General features: G+C 47.8%; 1 protein-coding gene across 3 annotated transcripts in view; it reads right to left on the reverse strand.

Moving 5' to 3' along the window:
- Positions 1–2,879: 2,879 nt before the first annotated feature.
- LOC144137387 (uncharacterized) overlaps positions 2,880–18,126 on the reverse strand; it is a 51,101-nt gene continuing 35,854 nt past the window's right edge. Inside the window, exons 10-12 of one of the 3 annotated variants that reach the window (XM_077669468.1) lie at positions 10,729–10,790; positions 9,185–9,291; positions 3,362–3,489 (exon numbers count right to left, since the gene is read on the reverse strand). In XM_077669468.1, coding sequence (XP_077525594.1) covers positions 3,482–3,489; positions 9,185–9,291; positions 10,729–10,790 — 177 coding nt within the window. In that variant the 3' untranslated portion in view covers positions 3,362–3,481. The other 2 variants (XM_077669467.1, XM_077669469.1) reach the window with 2 other exon arrangements.

The raw sequence follows: 18,126 nt of genomic DNA on the forward strand, positions 1-18,126 counted from the left end.
ACTTTATATATTTACATGGGGCCATATAGGGCACATGACATTTGTATTTGATATTTGTGTGCCGAGACTCTACTGCTGTGCAACATGACCCAAGTTGGAGTTCAGCAAACTAGGGAGCTGGTCATGTTAAATACGTCGAGTACAATTGGAGATGCACCTCTGAAAATCATGCTTGTGCATGCAAGCGTGCAGTACTCAAATGAGACGACGTACATTGCTGCATTGCCTTGCTCATGCGGCCCCCATTGCCGTCATCAGAGCACACTTAAGGCCTGTGTTTGGATCCATGTCAAATCCTCCTGCTCAGGGACTAGGGCCCCTATCACCAACTTAAAAAAAAAACGGGATCTTGGTGCCAAGTAGGCCACACATTCTAATAAGATATTGAACGCCTAGATCAAGGGCCGGTAACTTTGAAGACCATCTTAGGACCATGGACTAGCCCCTCGAAGCAGCGTCAGGCCCTAAAAAGTTTGTTTTCATATTTGGAGGACATTGGCCACATTTCAAAATTGTAAATTCTGTAACACAATCTAAAAAAATAGTCCGCCAAGCCCGCCAAACCACGCCAGTGTTTTTTTTTGTTTGCTTCTTCGTTTTTTTTCTCTCTCTTTTTTTTTCTTTTCTGCCCACCTCTCTCTAGGGCCTGTTCTCCCTACATCCCCGACCCCTAGCAGAGAAGCATGTAGGTGATCACAAACGCCGGCAAAACTCTCTGCTTTTTCAATAAAGAGCCTTCTCTCTCTCTCTCTCTATCACCAACTTGGTGAATCCTCTGTGACGTGCACACACATAGCTGTTTGGCGTTGATCCAAATGAGAGAGAGAGAGAGAGAGAGAGAGAGAGAGAGAGAGAGAGAGAGAGAGAGAGAGAGAGAGAGAGAGAGAGAGAGAGGGGGGGGGGGGGGGGGGGGAAAGCCTTTATTGGTAAAAGGGGCCCTAGGCCTGTTTGGGGAAGGGGTTGAATAATGGGGCAAGATGAAGTGGGCTCCAAGATATGGTGGGTGGGGGTCTTTTCGGCATCATTAAACGAAGAGGGGAGCAGACCCGTCATCCCACACTGCTCAAGCAAGACCACTGGAAAGTCCAATCCCTAGCACGACTAGGTGAAGTGTAGGGGTGTCCACACAATGAGGATTTATGGGTATCAGCTGGTGTGGGAAGAGAAATTTATAGTGAGCTAATTTGGAGCAAAACCAAATGACACGGTGAAGATCAGCATTGGTAGGGGAGTGGCAGTACGGGCAGTGTGGTGTGGTGTGGTGGTAGGCGTGGACTATTTGCATATGGTTTCGGGTGCATTGCTGGCGCTGACTAGGTAATACCTCAGCAGCTCTTGGGAGTTTACAGAGCAGCAATGAACCCAAGCGGGCTGAGGTTTTTGAGGCAGAGTTTTTCTTTCTTGTAACAGCGTACTTGCACAGGTGGTGAAGATGAGGCATTCAAGGAAGGCATCAATGTCAGGGAAAACAGCTATGTGCATGCTAACTGTCCCGCGCAGTTGCATGAGCTGCCAGATTATACACAAGATGTTTTCATACCTGTCAACAACCTGATGACTTGGAAATTTGTAAATACCCTCAGACTGGAGGGGGGGGGGGGGGGGAGGGGTGGCTGGGACAAGCATCCTCACGTTTTCACAATCATAACTGCGAACCGCAAGTCTTGAACAGTAACGATCCATTACTCCACTGGGCAGGAGGAGCCGATTCTGACGTGTAGGATTTCAAAAACACATGGTAGCACTGTCGCGACTGAGCCCGCCATTTCACTGTGAAGCAACTATCACTGTTGTACCACAGGTACTCCATTGGACGCGGCTGTCATACAAAAGAGTGACGAGAACAGGCAAGTCCTAACTGGCTTGCGAACAATTTGCTATAAACAGGCTTGCAGAGATGGCAGCGAGTACTTGATACTGGGGCATGGCCCATTTAAAGAAGACAGCGGATGATAAGAGCACATTGCCCTCACGCGCATGCGGCGCAAGGTACCAGTGTCATAGATGTTCCCCGCTTTTTTTTTAATTCATAAAATTTCAGGCAAGTTTCTTAAAATCGTAAGTGTCAAATTCATACAATTTATGGAAAATTCGGAAGAGTTGGCAGGTATGCGTTGCAATGTTAACTTGCTTTCCCTTTGACCACAGGAAAAAGTGGCTTTGACTATTGGTTATGTGATGCAGCAATGACAGTGATACTTTAACGAGATAATGAAGACCATTCCACAAGCTCAAACAGCGCAGTATTGCGAAATAGTGGCTATTGCAAATTCACTGCAATTTCACGGAGCCGATTTCGTCCAGATTTCCACCAATTGTTTAATATGCCACGTCTTGGCCAATCACACAGAGGCAGAGGGTGTGACCAACAAACCATGTTGCGCACAAATTCCCTTCAGGAGTAAGATTATAACTGGTGTTTAACGTCCTGAAACAGAACACAGCTACTTTATTGCCCAACGGCACATTTCCGGTCAAGGTGGTGGATTCACGACATCTAGAATAGCCTAAGGCAGGTTTTTGTTGATCATTTACACCCGACAAAAGCTACTTTTGCAGAAAATGATCAAGCAGAAGAAAATTCTCAAGTTGGTTATAGTAGTGGAATGAACCAAATGTCTCACTAGCACGTATGCCAATGAGCAAGGTCAAGCGCAGGCAACCATACATCGTAGCGAGACATTTCATGCATGCCACTACTATGATAAGTTTCTTCTCATTGCTCATTTGCAGACCACAACTTGGCATGGAAATGAAGGTGCAGTTGCGTAGGTGTGCACGAGACAACTTGCAAAAGTGGACTGCTTTAGGTGAAGGCTTTTTCCATTGTTCGTTTCCTGCAGGAGATGAGTTGAAAAGAAACCTGCAGCACATCTGTGCTCACAATGAACCAAACAGAGGCAAACGTCACCACACAAAAAGCTCTTTACTCTTCCACAAAAATATGCGGCACGTGCGAAAGCACCTGGTCACGTGCATCGTGCTTTAACAAACAAAAAGCTTGCGCTGCACAACTCTTTGGCGGCTTGCTGCAGGAACAAGTTGATAGCAGTGTGCAAGACTTGCAAGAAAGGGAAACACTAAAAAAAAAAAAAAAAAAAAAAAAAAAAAGAGTTGCTCCTTGCCATTCACCAAGCCCAGAGGCGCAGCCGAATTACAGGGAAGCCCTGGCTGCTGCTAGCCACACCCACCAGGCTATACTGCTACATCACTAGGCTGGGGTGGGTGCATGGAACGTCTCCTCTACCCTGCTACTGCTGCTGCTGCGTTGAAAAACTGAACAAGCAAATCTTGAGTACAGCTAGCCGCTCTTCCCAGCTTGTGATGCCCTGCCACAATTTGTGAAAAGAAGTTGGCAGAAGGCGGGACCGCAAGCAATGGGGAGGGCAGAAAAAGAAAGAAGGAAAAGAAAATGAAAAGAGCGGCATGCGGAGTGCGAGCCAGAGCAGCTGGATGCAGAGGAAGTCGTCAAAAGTCTGTGTCAGAAGGCTGAAAAGAGAACGGGCCATGCACACACACTTAGAAAGCGGCCAAGTGGAAAGCACACAATCTTCGAGCAAAGGAGGTGAGGCTTATGCAAAGGATGCATGCACAGGCAATGGCCAGTTTAGCCCCACACGGGACACCACTCACATTTAAAGGAATAGTGACATAAAATTTGAAAGCCGAGATAACTATGTAAAATGCTTCCTTTGTATATGGAGATGTCTCCCAGCAAGTTTCAACAGTAACTGTCCAGTGTAATATAACTTAAATCCATTTTAATCTCTGCCCGCACAAGAAATCCCAGAGCGGGCCATCATGACATCATTGCTCCTTGCCCCAAACTGCTGACGTCGGGGCTCCCATGACTTAGCTGACGCGCTGGCTGCAGTTGGTGCCAATATGCTGCCCAGGCGTGTGGGGAAGGTCTGGGCGCACGCGTCCAGAGCGGCAGTGGTACGACAAGAATGGTGCTGTCACGGGAGCCCTCCTGTCATATGGCGGCCGCTCGGCATTTGTTTTGCCGAAACCGAAACTGACACAAATAAACGACGCCGTAAATTAAAGTTTACGCTGCTCTTGACCATCTAATATGTCATTTTATGATTAGTGGGCTGGTAGGCATGCATAGCAGTGAAAAAAAAAAACATTCAGTACTCCTTTTAATGGGCACGAAAGGTGCACCACAGGTTTTAAGTCGAAAACCCATGCGTAAACGTTCTAGAGCAAGGTTAAACTGATCCCCAATGAGCTCGTTTCTGAACAGACCACGAAGACCATTTTGCAAGGAAAGGTAAACACACGGATGGGAGAAGGCGGGTTCGCTCCTGGCATGCTTTCGTACATGCTGCCGGTTTCGAGTTCAACCGCCAGGTATATTTGCAGTTTTGCAGGTGCTTCAGTGGAAACACACGCATGCACTGTGACCTAGGATTACCTAGCACTTGTCACGCCCACCTTAATGTTACTGTGGTTTTATTCTCTGCTTCAATCAGTTTGCACACGTTCCCCTAGTTGAACTTGCAATCCATTAATAATACACCTAGCTGCAGCTGCACAGCCGCAATGGGATGTACTGCACCCTCAAACGATGTGTTAAATGCGAAACACCCTTAAAGGGACACTGAAGTGATATGTAAACATTGCGGGATTACTTGCGCAAATTGTAGTCCGGAGTCCTCAGGCCATGTTTCGACCACTCTGGGTGCGTTTACGCGATTATATTTAGTAGAAAAATTAATTCGAAAATGCTGTCCTCCTCTCTTTACGCTCGCCCATTTGCTGCGGCGTTTTCGTGTGACGTCGCGAGGAGCCGAGCTCACAATTGGCTGCGCTACTGCACGGCTCCCCGGCCTTCAGACAGAGTCAGTCGGCCCAGCGTTTCGTCTGCTGGCCGCCGACGGGTCGTCGCAATTCGTTCGCTCAGTTGAAACGAAGCCAGGACACGTTTGTGAATGGAAGAATCTGCCTTTCTTTACTTGGTTAGTTTGTACACTGTATCTAGCTGTAGCGCACATGCGACGCTTCGCTGACTGGTACGCCAGTAGGAAAATATAAGGCCTCTTGAAGGCGGGAGAAGAGTCAGCGAAGTCAATATATGTATTAAGGAAATAAAATCAACCGATATTTTTACCGTACAGCGTAAAACTAGGGTGCGGGAAGCACTTTTTTGCGCTGGGCGAACAAGCACAGCGGTCAGCAGCACGACTGCCCATCTGCGAACGCTTTTCCGTCTACGAAATGCAATTGCTAGACGTGAGCTATTGTGGAAACTCGGGGGACGCTTACTGCACGAGCGCAATACAACAAATAGTCACCTAAGCTGCTTGAAATGCCAAAACTAAATAAAAGTGCAAACTGGTTGTACAATATATACCTTATATTTCCAAGCCCGGCAGTGTGCGTCCGTGTACCAGTGGTCTGGAGCGCTAGATATGTCCGCGCAAATCTTTCGCAAGTCGCAAGTTCGAATCCCCACGGTTGCGTGCTTTTTTTTTTTTTTTTTTTTTTTGCAAGTTAACTTTTTCGTTTTTTGCCGATGTTTTCTATACCTATATGTTCACCTTTTTTTTGAGCGGCAACGTTCATGGCTCCACGAACTAGTTCACAAAACACGCGCAGGCTGGCACTGGCGCGCTAGCAAGTCCTCGTTGGCGTGAGCCTGTTGCCATAAGCACCGACTGCTTGCAGGCAGTGGGCACAGGCCAGAATGAACAGACCCTTGGCCTGGTGCGAACACGCTTTTTACGATACAGGCATGAGGGAGGCAAGCTCCAAATATGGGGGAAAAGTGCATGACATTTGGGTGTCTGCGGGTACGCGGAAGGCGTTCATGCACTGCGTAGGCCTCGGCTAGTGAATGCTACGATTCCAAGCCGTCCTGGGAGGCTTATCTTCATGCATTTTTACAGCTGATAACATTACAGAAGCGCGGTACGATGATTAGTGAGGTATTGAGAATGCCCATCCAACAACGCCACCGGTTGTGTTTTACAGAACCGAAACCGAAACTTGTTTGGTTGCTCACCTTGGGCATCATCCAATCACGGTGCCCGCTCCTCCCAACGTCACAGCTTTAGTTGGTGCGGCCGCCGCAAACCGCGCATGGTAGTTTTTCTTCTTTCGCGCTTTGTAAAATAATTACAGATTTGTCAACCGGATAAACGATGAAAAGTGTGCTAATTTGAGCCAGTCTACGCAGTGCAAGCAAAAACGGGAGCTTGACAAATTCACTTCAGTGTCCCTTTAAAGAGAAGGGTGTGGTAAGCTGTGAGCAGACCACATAGGAGCTCATCTGTTGCCAAAATCTCCCTCTTCCACTGCCGGTTTTCAGTTAGGCAGGCGGCGGAAACCCTCCAAGTGCCAAGTGTTTTCTAACAATCATGCTCTAGTTTATTGGTCCATGTCAACAGTTCACACCACTGCTCACGGTTTTCACTGCAGGCATTGCAAGAGCAAGCTGCCCGTCATCTAAGATGCTGCTTTGCCGCACCCAGTAAGCTTTTGGCTAGTTGGGGAGGGCAAAAGAACTGCCTTAACTCTTTCGTTACCACGCCTATTCAAATCGATCACCGGTGATCGATGATTTATATTGCCTATTTCGACATGTTGTAGTCGTTTCTCGTACAGCTAATGCGGTCAGTGGTTAGTCTAGGCACTGCCCTTTTAGAATCAGTTTAAATTTTCCGGCTCCGGCGACATTTTAGATTTTTGGCGGCGTTTTTTGCGAGTTGAGGTGCGTGTGTTTTTGAGGAAGGGGGCGTGGCTGCTGCACTTGGGAAAAAAGGATGCAGGTCGTGGTTAGGCTGCATTACCATAATTTTTTTTTGTCAAAAGGCTCCTGGCAAGTCAAATACCAAATAATGCGGTCAGCTTTGTAATCCGACAGCGCTGAGAGGTGATAATTACTTGAAAATGGCCCCAGCTATTCGCTAATGATCTTTGGTTCGGACAAAGGGCAGCTTTTCTGATGGTCCCCCGCATGTCTAGCAAGTGTGCCTAACATTTTCAACCAGTTTCCAGCAGTTTTGGTTTCGTTATATCATTGCGAAATTCATATTTGGCGCTGCTACGCAGTTACCCAACTACAAGATCATTTGCCATGGCGCCTCCGTTGCTCGCTACTGCTCCTCAAAACAAGCATGCCGCTCGCGCTTTCACTTTATCTACGCCTTGCTTCTGCGATAAGAGCTTCCGCTGAAAGTCAAACGATAACACCAAGTCGTCGGGTATGAGTTCAGACGAGGAGAACGCTTCCAATTGGCCTTGAACACCGCCAGCTGTTAACCGGCCAGTTTCGGTTTCATACGAGGGTATTTCGGAGGTCTAGTGTCGCTTCTTAGTAGTACTGTCTATTCTGACAAAGTCACCAACAACCTTGTATTTGTTTCTCTTCGAAATTGTTAGGTGGCACTGCAATGCAGGAGGCTCGTAGTGCTGAACTCGCTTCACAGCCCGACAGCGGCTTGGTGAAAGCTTGCTGGGCATGATTATAGCGCATCGTACTTTATTCCTGCAAGCAGGGCTACCATAGTGAGTCAGAACATGATAATAAACCGCAAATGAAAGTTCTGACTGATAAGTGATCATCAGAACGTCAACAAGCATTTACCAAAGAGTTTGGGTCTCAACTCCAAGCGGATTTTGTCACATCGCTTGCTTGCCTTCAATATCGTGCCGGTCATAATCATTGACAAGGTGTTTTTACATCACGTGGAGGCTAATTTGGGCCTTTAATAATGTCAAACCACCAGATTTCTTCTAGAGAACTATCCAAAATAGCAAAACTTGAAATAGAGGTTGGGCTTCACCACATGGCACGGGCACCACGCGGGCTAACATTTTCTTTTATATCTGGCAAATTGTACAGCGCAACTCAAGTTTTTTTCTAGGACGGGTTTTTGAAATGTCTACCTACAAAATGTATATTCTAAATTTTTTCTACTACTGGTGGTTTATTATACACAACTTACTTTTTATTTTCTTCGACGCGTGGACAAAAATTTCGAATTCGATAATTTTTTTCGGAATCATTATTTAGGAAAACAATATTAAAACTGGTGTCGTTGGAAAGCGCGTGGAATAATCTGCATTTTATGTCACTGCATTATGTGCCTAACCAGTATGTATAGCACAAAAAAAATTGTTAGACCCTTCAAAATTGGTCAATTTCCCACGGTAACGAAAGAGTTAACAAGGCAGCAGTCCTAGGACGTGACTGCTAAGTTAAAAGCACTGCAGCTGGCTGGCTCTGGGGCTACTTCCCTATTCCTATGCTCCACAGTAAGGAAACACAGCCCCGTGCAACAAGGGGGAACAACGACCGGGAACAACTACAAAAGCAGGAGGAGAGGACAATATTCAGCACAAACCTTCACTCAAAATCTCAGTGAAATGCCAATACAGTCTGAATGGTACAGATTGTGCAGGGCATTTGAAGCATGCCTTTGTCCCCTCTGGACATCCCAACACACATGGCCTGTGCATAGCCCTTACAGCATAGCGGTGCACTAGTGATACGTTAAGCGCAATACCAAGACAGACAAAAAAACAGTAAAGTTCCACTAAATGAACTTTCCCTAAATAATCTTTCAGCCTGCTTTAGCTCCATCCAACTTTTACCTGCCAGCAATGCTCAATAACTTTAGTGGGGTGGAGTTTCTCTTGAACCTGTATTTGGTCACTGGAAGCTTGTAAAATTGATACATATGCATAGACCCCTCGCAGCATTGCAGATATTTGTGAGACACCCCTCTGTCTCGGTTCCTTCTATAACTCCGAAGAGAAATGCCAGGGAAGCCTAGGAAGTGTAGGCCATTTTCCCCCATACTTTTCCCCCACCTATTTACCCTCAATTTTGAGTGCGAAAAATTTGTGTGAAAGTGCCAATTTCCCTTTCACCAGCCTCCAGTTTGCCGACGTCGGGTACAAAACGCTGAAAAGTCCACCAGGCCGAATTCAGCAGACTGATAGCATGTTTCACCTGCACATTGCGTGGCCACAAAATGAGAATTTCAGGTAGACAGACAGCACAAAACCAGACTGCATGTGAGCGTGACGTTACGGTAGTAGGAGCAGTGGCCGCACATGCCACTGGCGTTTTCTGCTGCTGGCTACAGGTAAGCTGAGCCTGTAGACTTCTGATAAGCACCCCCGAGCCGGCTTCCGAGTGAGCACAGAAATGTCAGGGAGGACTACTCACCACCCTTTATGTGCTCGAGCACTTCATCAACGATCTCTCCGAGCGTCATGCGGGAGTACCCCCCCCGCGTGAGACGCAGCTCGTCCACACAACGGCGGATTTCCGACCTGCACCAACCACAAGCATGCTGTGGGGTCGTGCTGGACAGCGCCGGCAATCTCTTTGCCCGTCCCCCGCATGGTGCCCGGCCCATTCCTTGCCTTTGCCAGGCTACCCCATGAGAACGCAGACTGAAGTCTGCACACAGGGCACACCATCTCGGCTCCGTGAAATGGGGGGACTGGTGCAAGTTGAGGGGCATAAAAACAAAGTGAAAAATGAGCTTGCACCCCAAGTCCTGTCCCCAATTACTCAGGCACAGTCAAAGATAAAAGATGAGTGCACCCACACGATGCAGCAACGATGGGGGAAGAGCCAAACAGGCAAGTTCGCTCCTCAGATAGTCTAGGTGCCCTTCACACAGGCGGTCATGGCACTCAAGATGCCCCTTGAAATACCTCGGACAACAAATAGATGAAGGGCTCGGGGAACTTTTTTGCAATTGCAGGAGAACCTGCCCACATGACAAGTCAAGTCAAATGACCGAAAAACTTTTTTCAGCGCTCAATATTTTGGTCTGTGTTAAGTTTTAAAAATTTCAGATACGAATATTTTTCGCTGTCCCACGAGATTCGTATCATCGAGATTTTACTGTATTCAGTTTTGGACAGCTGTAATACCTCAAAGACAAGTGCTCAGAAGTCAGTATAATTTCACCCTAGTCCACAATACACCTTTACAACTGCCCAACAAGTCAGATTTTTAGGCACATATGCAGTTGGATTCTCTGGAATATGTTTGAAGTTATTTCCCATTTGTGACTGTCACACTTCTTGGAGGCAGAAGGCAAAAATATGGCATTTAATTTGGAATTTAATATGGACGATCTAGGTCAATAATTTAATTATAAACCTATGTCGTCCATATCTAAGCACTATCTCACCACCATGGCAGGAGCAGGTAAAAGGAGCAGCTAAGGCATCTTTCTGCGTGGCTGTAAGCGTGACGGCCTTTTTAAGCATGTAAAGAAGGCCCACAACTGTAGTGGGCAAGGAGACGTATTAAGAACTCGACACTTGCACACCTGTACCAACTTTGCTGGGTGTTCGCTTCCTAGTGCGAAGATGTAGGGAGCAAGAGGCTTTCAAGGGTGTTTGTTGATAGTTGTTGGCAGAAAGCCAGCAGAAATCATGCAGCAAAATGCTCCATTCGCGTGAAACAGTTCGACGCTTTATACAAAAACAGAAGTCGTATTTACAGCTGGCTAGCAAGCAGTATGCAAAAGGTAACTCGAGAGGAAAGGGGAGAAAAAAAAAAAAAAAAACGCGCAAGCCAACACAAGGCCTGCAGCTGGCTACTTTGGACACAGTTTTGTACCACTGGATTTCACGTGCGTCCCACACACGAGAGGCGCACATCTTGAATCCAACATGCAGCTCTGGAGGACAAACCTCTAGAGAAGAATGCTCACGAGGAAAGAGAGAAACAAGCAGCCGGGCACTCACTCCGAGCGCTCAGGCACCCGCTTCTTCACTGACATCACCACCCGCTCGATCTGGGCCTCAGCCTGAAAGGAAAGGCGACAATGGTCAAAGCCACATTGTGGGAGGGGGCAGACAAGGAACGCCAAAGGCCAAGTTGGAACACATCCTGTCACCCCTTTTTGTAGCAGAATAACAATGCTTTTCTGGCAGAGATTGCAGCTTATAACTGGCACAAGACACAGTTTGGAACGTTGACTCGGGCGAAACCCCACGTTTCCTTTAGCAGCACAGCACAAACAGCGTAGAAATCTTGGGTGTATGCAGCAGAACTACAGTTGAACCTCTTTATAAGAGACACGTACCGGGGAGCAGTTTCTGTCTCTTATACGAGATGTCTCTTATAAGCAGGGAACCATGTTTTTACTTAGTTCCATGTGGGCACCGTATGACTAAAATAAGCTCAAAAGAACGCTACAGCATATTTCAAAAGATTCATTCTAATTCATGTTTGGCCCCAGAATTTATGAAACTTTGTTTGCTTCATGACTGTATTTACACTGTTTTTTACAACCAATTCTACAAGCTTTTTTTCCTTTCCTTGTTTGTGGAAGATGAATCGTATATGTTGAGTTCACAAGCCTGATGAATAGCCAGAGTGCAAAGCTTCTTCCGCTGTGTGCTCAGACTATTCATAGCTGACTGAACCACTTTGTGTTTGCTGAAGTTATAATAAATAGCGACTGCAGGTGTCTATCATCCCCCTGTGTTTCCACAATGGAAGCAACTGCAATTAGTGACTGGTGGCACTGCATCTGAAGTTCATTTGTCTGTTACAAGCAAGATTATTGATTAAACTTCAAGGATGACTTGTCTCTTATAACCAATCTCCTACATCCAATGTCTGTTATAGAAGAGGTCGATTTAATGGGAAAGATAGCAATAGCGTCTCTTATACCCATTTGTCTCTTACATCAGTGTCTCTCATAACGAGGTTCAACTGTACAAAGGAAGGGGGAGGGAGAGATGTAAACATTAGCTAATCACTTGATAAGGTTTAAGTTGATCGCCCCGTAGTCTATGCAACTTTTCCCAGAATAGCATTATTAGGCTCATTAAGCGCTTTTCCTTGGGCACTGGGCATCCGCAGGAGCCATGCTAAGGAAGCGTTTGCAGAAACATGCCATCACGGGAACTGATGCAAGCACCAACATTATAATGTAACTGAACTAAAAACACAAAAAATTGCAACACTAGGCCTCAAAAACAAATGGAAGGCCTAAATTACGAGTAGAAATGAACTACACTGTGTCCTCAATATAAATTAAATACAGTAAAAAGCATCACATTACAAATTTTAGTTACTTTCAGTAAAATTTCCCACGCCTTGGTTGTCTCCACTCTCTCCGGCAAAAGATGGATGGCGGCAGTGGCCAAGCACTGCCACCACACTACAGAATTAACACTTGGAAACAATGACACTAGCCTTCTCGTGCACTGACGTGCAATACCCTCAGCTGCAGACTTTCACGCCCACATCCTAAAGCAATACAAGCGTAGATTGCATCTGTAAGCCGATGCAGCTAGCCCTGCTCGTCAGCACCTTCAGTCCACCACCGCCACCACCACCAATGATGGTGCTCAGGTCCACTGCAGGACAAAGGCTTCTCCCACTGACCTCCAACCATGTCTGTCCTGCGCTTCAGTCCTTCTAAGGGCATAAATGGTGTATGCAGCAGCTCCATTTCGCAATGTTCCCTTGATGATGAAGTAACACCATTACGTCATACAATTTAAGGACTATATTGAGATTGCCTGCAACTTTTTTCCAGATAAACGCGCAGTTCATCTCGAGACACGTGTGTTGGAACATGCCGTTTTCCTACTAAATTTGCCTCCAAGTTGAAGCTGGATCTAACGACAACGGGGAGGTCACACGATGACATTTAGCGAAATTTTGGGTGCAAGTAAAACCTCGTAACAAGGGACACTCAAGGGACCCGGGAAAAATGTCTCCTGTAACCAAGGCCTCTTGCATGCGAAATTGTTAACATGGCAAACATGACAGAACCAACCAGACCACTTTCATTAAAATGTCTCTTGTAACCAAGTGTCTCTTGTAAGCTTGTGCGAATATTCTGTTTCAAATATATAAAAGAATAGGAGGCTATTCAATGCTCGTTTTGATTTGATACGAGTAATCGAAAAATTCGAAGTATTCAGTAAACGTGAATAACGTTGCTGGAGGTTACTTTATTTTGTTTTTTTCGACTTGTAAAGGCACAGGCTGTGCCACATGACACATCGTGTTTTCAGAATGCACCACGCACAGCGACCACACGAATTGCCGACACTACTCGATCATTGCGGCAGCCACATTGAGGTGTCATCAATGTGGGCGACAAACCATCAATCCAGCCAAGTAACTCCTGCGAAACAAGAGCCATTCTCTCTTTGTGGACGCAAGCACACTGTGTGCGCATGGGCGCTTGTGTGTAGCCAAAAGTGAAATGCTGCCACAAACAGATACCGTATTGTTAGTGTCAGCGTTCGTCCTACTACATTATGACCAGCACTGCAAGGGCCGAAAATCCGAAACACTTCATGAAAATACCCCCGTGCAACGAGGCTCCTTGTTTGAAATGCAAGGCTGTCCTGCAAACACGAACAGGTACGACGACTACCCTAGCGATGCACCTAAAGAGGCATCCGGACATCTACCAGAGTTATCAAGACAAGTGTCAAGCAGCCGAAAGATCAGCACAGGTTAAGAACAGAGCGTGCAACCGCCAATGGCCCAAAGCTTTAGGTCTAGGATGCAGGCAACTGCACCCAAAGCTGAAGCGATGATGAAACTTGTCACTAAATTCATCACCAGAGGTATGCATCCACATCGCATTGTCGAGGAGCCTAGATTCATCAACACCCAACCTATCACCATGCCAGACCATACAGTGCCACCACGCACAACATTTTCTGGAGTGATTGTCCTGGAAATATACTCGGGGACAACTTTCTGTGGCAATGCAGTCAAGGCTACGGAACCGGACCACTCCTTTTCACTGCGCACCTGGAAGTAGTTCAACAAAAATAATTGGCTGACGGCAACCTCAGCAATTCAAGAATATTTCGTTCTTATGTTTTAGACTTGCATTGATAATGCCACTAAATTGCTAGCCAGAATATATGAAACAGAGAGCATTTTTTTACGTTTCCGGATATTTTTGGCACTGCCGCTGGCGTCGGAATGGTCCCCCCCCAAAAAACAACAACAACAACAAAAAAACATGGCGTTTTGTTGACAGTTTCGGCAGCTCGCCACTTCATTCTCCGCATAGGATTTGTAAAGCTTCGCTGTCTAAACAAACGAAGCGAGTGGTTCGCAACGTGTACACCCAAGTGAGACTGATGCAACCGGGACTCTCCGCCGTTTTCGCAATCCGTTCGGTTAGCCAGTTTCGTGGCGCAAGCATGTGTGCATGCTGCTCTTTCGGTATACCGCGACCGCGCTAAGTACGCTGCACATGCCAGTGGTGCTGCCCAGTAGAAGAGTTTACAGATCGGTGCATTCCGTCAAAACTGCAGCGCTTACCAAAATCACTTGTTTTCTGAACAATACAGAGTTCACAGTTGGTCTCAGTTCTTCAGTTCACGGCCGCTCGGGCCGTGTCCAGTCAAAGCGTTGGTCTGCGTTTACAAACAAATGAAGCGCGTGGAAGGAGACGCCAATATGCCAGCATGCTCGGTGATCGTGGTTCAGTGCACTCAACTACGGAGTTTATGCGAAGAAATGAACTGTATCAAATGCGTACCAGTCACGCCAAAACTGAAATCGAAACCAGTTTATTGGGAACTACTTTGCGCCGTAACACAGAGCTGTTAGCTTCCCCCTCTTCCTCCCTCCGTAGCTTTCCGAGAAGTAGCACCGGCTACAACCAGCGAGGTACGCTGCGACGTGTGCCTCCGACGCTGAGTTTTAGAGGGCGCAGGTTGTTGCGCTGTAACAAGCGTGTCCTCCCATGGCGGGATATGCTTCCTTATAAGCGGCGTGTCTGCCGGTGCAATATGGCCATCAGCGGTCAGTAAACGGCGCCCTTGCGGTGTGAGCTCGTGGCGATTGGAGACTCCTCGGGACCGGGCAAGGACCGTTTCATCGAGAGTAGGAAGGCCAGCATAGCGGTACAGCTCAGTGACCTTCGTGTGTCGGGGAAGCCCCGTGATGACACGAAGGGCTGCCCTGTAAAGGGTTTCGAGCTGTTCCGTCTCACGTTTTGCAAGACGGAAGCACAGAGCCCCGTAGCAGGCTTTGCTCACCAGAATGGCTTGAACTAGTCGGCGGGTGATGTTTTGGGACGCTCCACCGAAGGTAGTATTACAAATTTTTCGGATTAAGCTTAGTAGAGGAGTCCATTGCGCCTTCAACTGTCGAAGCCATTCGGAAGCTCCTCCGGACTCGTGGATTGGAATGCCCAGCACTCTGATCCACCGTTCTGGGGCCCGCTGAAGTGTTTGACCTCCTATGGTGAGAGCAACTAGGGGTTGCTCTTCTGGCTTACCTCTAATGATGACAAAGTTGGTTTTTGCCAAGGAAACCTCCATTCCTGTAGCGGGGAGGAGACTGGTGAACGTATCAAGAGCTTGTTGCAGACTACGCACAACGCTTTCTGTCGAGGAATGATCCGCAGCTTCGGTCCATATAGTGACATCATTGGCATATGCCGTGACGTGGACGCCGGGGATATCTGCAACCCCTCGCACAAGCTTAGTCATGACCAAATTGAACAGAGATGGAGATAGGATGGCCCCCTGTGGAACTCCTGAACGGTTGTCAAAGTGTGGTGTGTCGTGGCGTCCAGAGCGGATTTCAAAAGTCCGGTTAGCCAAGAAACTCTGAACAAAATTGTTCAGTCTCTTGCCCGGGTAGGCGTCCGCCAGCGCTTCAAGAACAGCTTAGTGAGTGACTGTGTCATAAGCTTTGCGGAGATCCAACGCAACCATGACGTGCGGGCGCTTGTGATTTCTTTTCCGTAGAATACGCCGCAGGAGAAACAGGGAATCATGCGTCCCCAGATTGTGCCGGAACCCAGTTTGACAGGGGTGGAAATATACTCAGCTTCCTCCTCGAGGTGGTGGTTCAGTCTGGTCACTGCCATCCGTTCTATTAGCTTACAGAGGGTAGACGTAAGTGAGATAGGTCGAAGATTGGCCATATCTGACAGGTCTTTCCCTGGTTTCGGAATGGGAGCTATTACAGCATGTTTTAGAGCTGCCGGCACCTGTCCGCTGATCCAGATTTCGTTTATCTTCTCAAGAAGCTCTCCCCGTAAAGGCGCGGGAAGGTTCCGAAGCATTGTCCACGTTTCGCCATCCTTCCCAGGTGCACTACGAACATTGATTTGCTCCAAAGCCGCCGTAAGTTCGGCAATAGTGAACAAAGACTCGATAGGCTGTGATTCGTCCACCTCGAGAGGGGCATATATATATCCGGAGGAGGCAGGGTTGCTGGTTGCGGGAAAAAGATAGCAGCCGATTCCCTTTCGAAGCGCTCCTGATCCATCCCGGTGCGGAGCATCACCGCCTGCACCGTTCCTTGGAGCTTACCGCGTCCACAGAGACCGGAACGTTGACCAAAGCTTTCCTGCTCCTGTATGTCGCGAAAAAGTTTCACAATACTCTTCCCAGCGCTGGCGAGCGAGTAGTTTTGCATGACGGCGGATCTTCGCGGTTTGTTGCCGTATTTTCACCAAGTCGTGGTACGTGCGGCCACCGGCAATGTACATCTCCTCCAGTTCATCCCTGTGCTTCCAAAGGTTGACCAGGTGACGATCCGGTGGTGGGGAGTCTCCTTCAACCTCTGAAATGCTAGTAGCGGCTTTCGCCGCCCCCAGAATGCGATCTATTAATTCTGGGCAGGGTTTGTCTGGTCCGTCGTGTTCCGTCGGCTGGATAAGTAGGTCTCTGAAATGCTGCCAGTTCGTGTAGAGCACGTGTTTCCGACACTTGTCTATACCGGAGAGCTGGATCCAGATGGGGTAATGGTCGCTGCTCCACGGTGTCGGCTCGCGAGACCAGGTGGCCACAGCATTGGCTGTTGCCCATGTCAAGTCTGGAACGGTATCACGCTGTGCAGGGTTCTGTCTTCGTCGAGTTGCCTGACTAGGGTCGTTTACAAGGTGTAACTCCGCCTTGTCAGCCTCTTCCAGAAGTTGCAATCCTCGACTGCACGAAATTTCATTCCCCCAGGCCTTGTGCTCTGCATTGAAATCTCCAGCGAATACCGCTGTGTCATGAGCGTAAAACGCGCGAAGGCGCCGCATCCAGAAGTTGACCCTCGTGGAAGCATGTTGGGCAGTGCGGGGGCGCACGTATGTGGAGGCAACCGTGAAGTTGCGGCGTCCAACACGGAACCGAACAGCCACCACCTCTTCGGTGTCTGTACCAAAAGCGCAGTTGGTATCTGGCAGTGGGCTACTGTCTTTAAAATGTAAATGATTGTTTGGCATTCGACGACAGTTTGTGATCGGTCTGACCGGGATGAACGTGTAATACTGGGTGCCGTGTACGCTCTGTAGCCGTACAAACTGGGGCCGGTTCCCTGTGTTTCTTAGAGCAAAACCGCCAATGGTTTGGTATCCATGCTTTTGATGCGCTCATTTAGCTTGGGTGCCGCCGCACGGATTCCACGACAGTTCCATTGCAGTAGCAACAGTTTATCGCTGTTGGACATGGTTGTTCTCCCCGCTATGTAACTTCGAGCTTTGCTCTGTTTCAATAGCAGTAACTTCTTTTGCCTTCAGATATGGCATAAGTTCCCGTAATATGGATCTCACCAGCATGGGAAGGTCAATGCACGGAAATCCCGAGGCTCCGGCACAGTGTGGCGTCTGTGTTCGAGAGGGTGAGCACTCCTGTAACGACTGGCTCGTTTGGTCTTCTTTCTCCATCTTCTCGTCAGCAAGGGCTAGGTCAAGTTGCTTCTGAAGTTGCTTCTGAAGAGATTGTAGATGGCGTCACTGGGAGGCGATCTCTTGCCCTAGTATGTTGATGCTGTCTGGCATGTGTGGTTGCCTGGACCGACGTGGTAACCAGTTGGGCCGAGAAACCTGTTTCCTCGAAGCTGTGGTCGACGTAGATGCTGCCGACTGCTCAGACATTTCAGTAGAAGATTCAATCATTACCTCAGTCTCACAGACGGGTTGTATTCTTCCCTGCACCGGTGCTGTCGGCTTTATTTTGCTCTCTGGCGATGGAAAAGCAATATTATTAGCAAGGTCGGGTGGTGCCGTATTATTTGTTGCCTTGGAGTCTTCCGTGCCCTTCCGTATGGCATAAATTGCAATAAGGCGTCGCGTTTAAGCAGGCCTCTTTTTTATGACCTCTTCCGCAGGTTGCACAGACAGCCGCATTTGGACAGTGTTTCTG

The sequence above is a fragment of the Haemaphysalis longicornis genome, unplaced genomic scaffold, assembly GCF_048455015.1.
Source record: "Haemaphysalis longicornis isolate Haplotype H1 unplaced genomic scaffold, Haemaphysalis longicornis Haplotype H1 scaffold_1, whole genome shotgun sequence".
In the NCBI taxonomy this organism is placed as follows: domain Eukaryota; kingdom Metazoa; phylum Arthropoda; class Arachnida; order Ixodida; family Ixodidae; genus Haemaphysalis; species Haemaphysalis longicornis.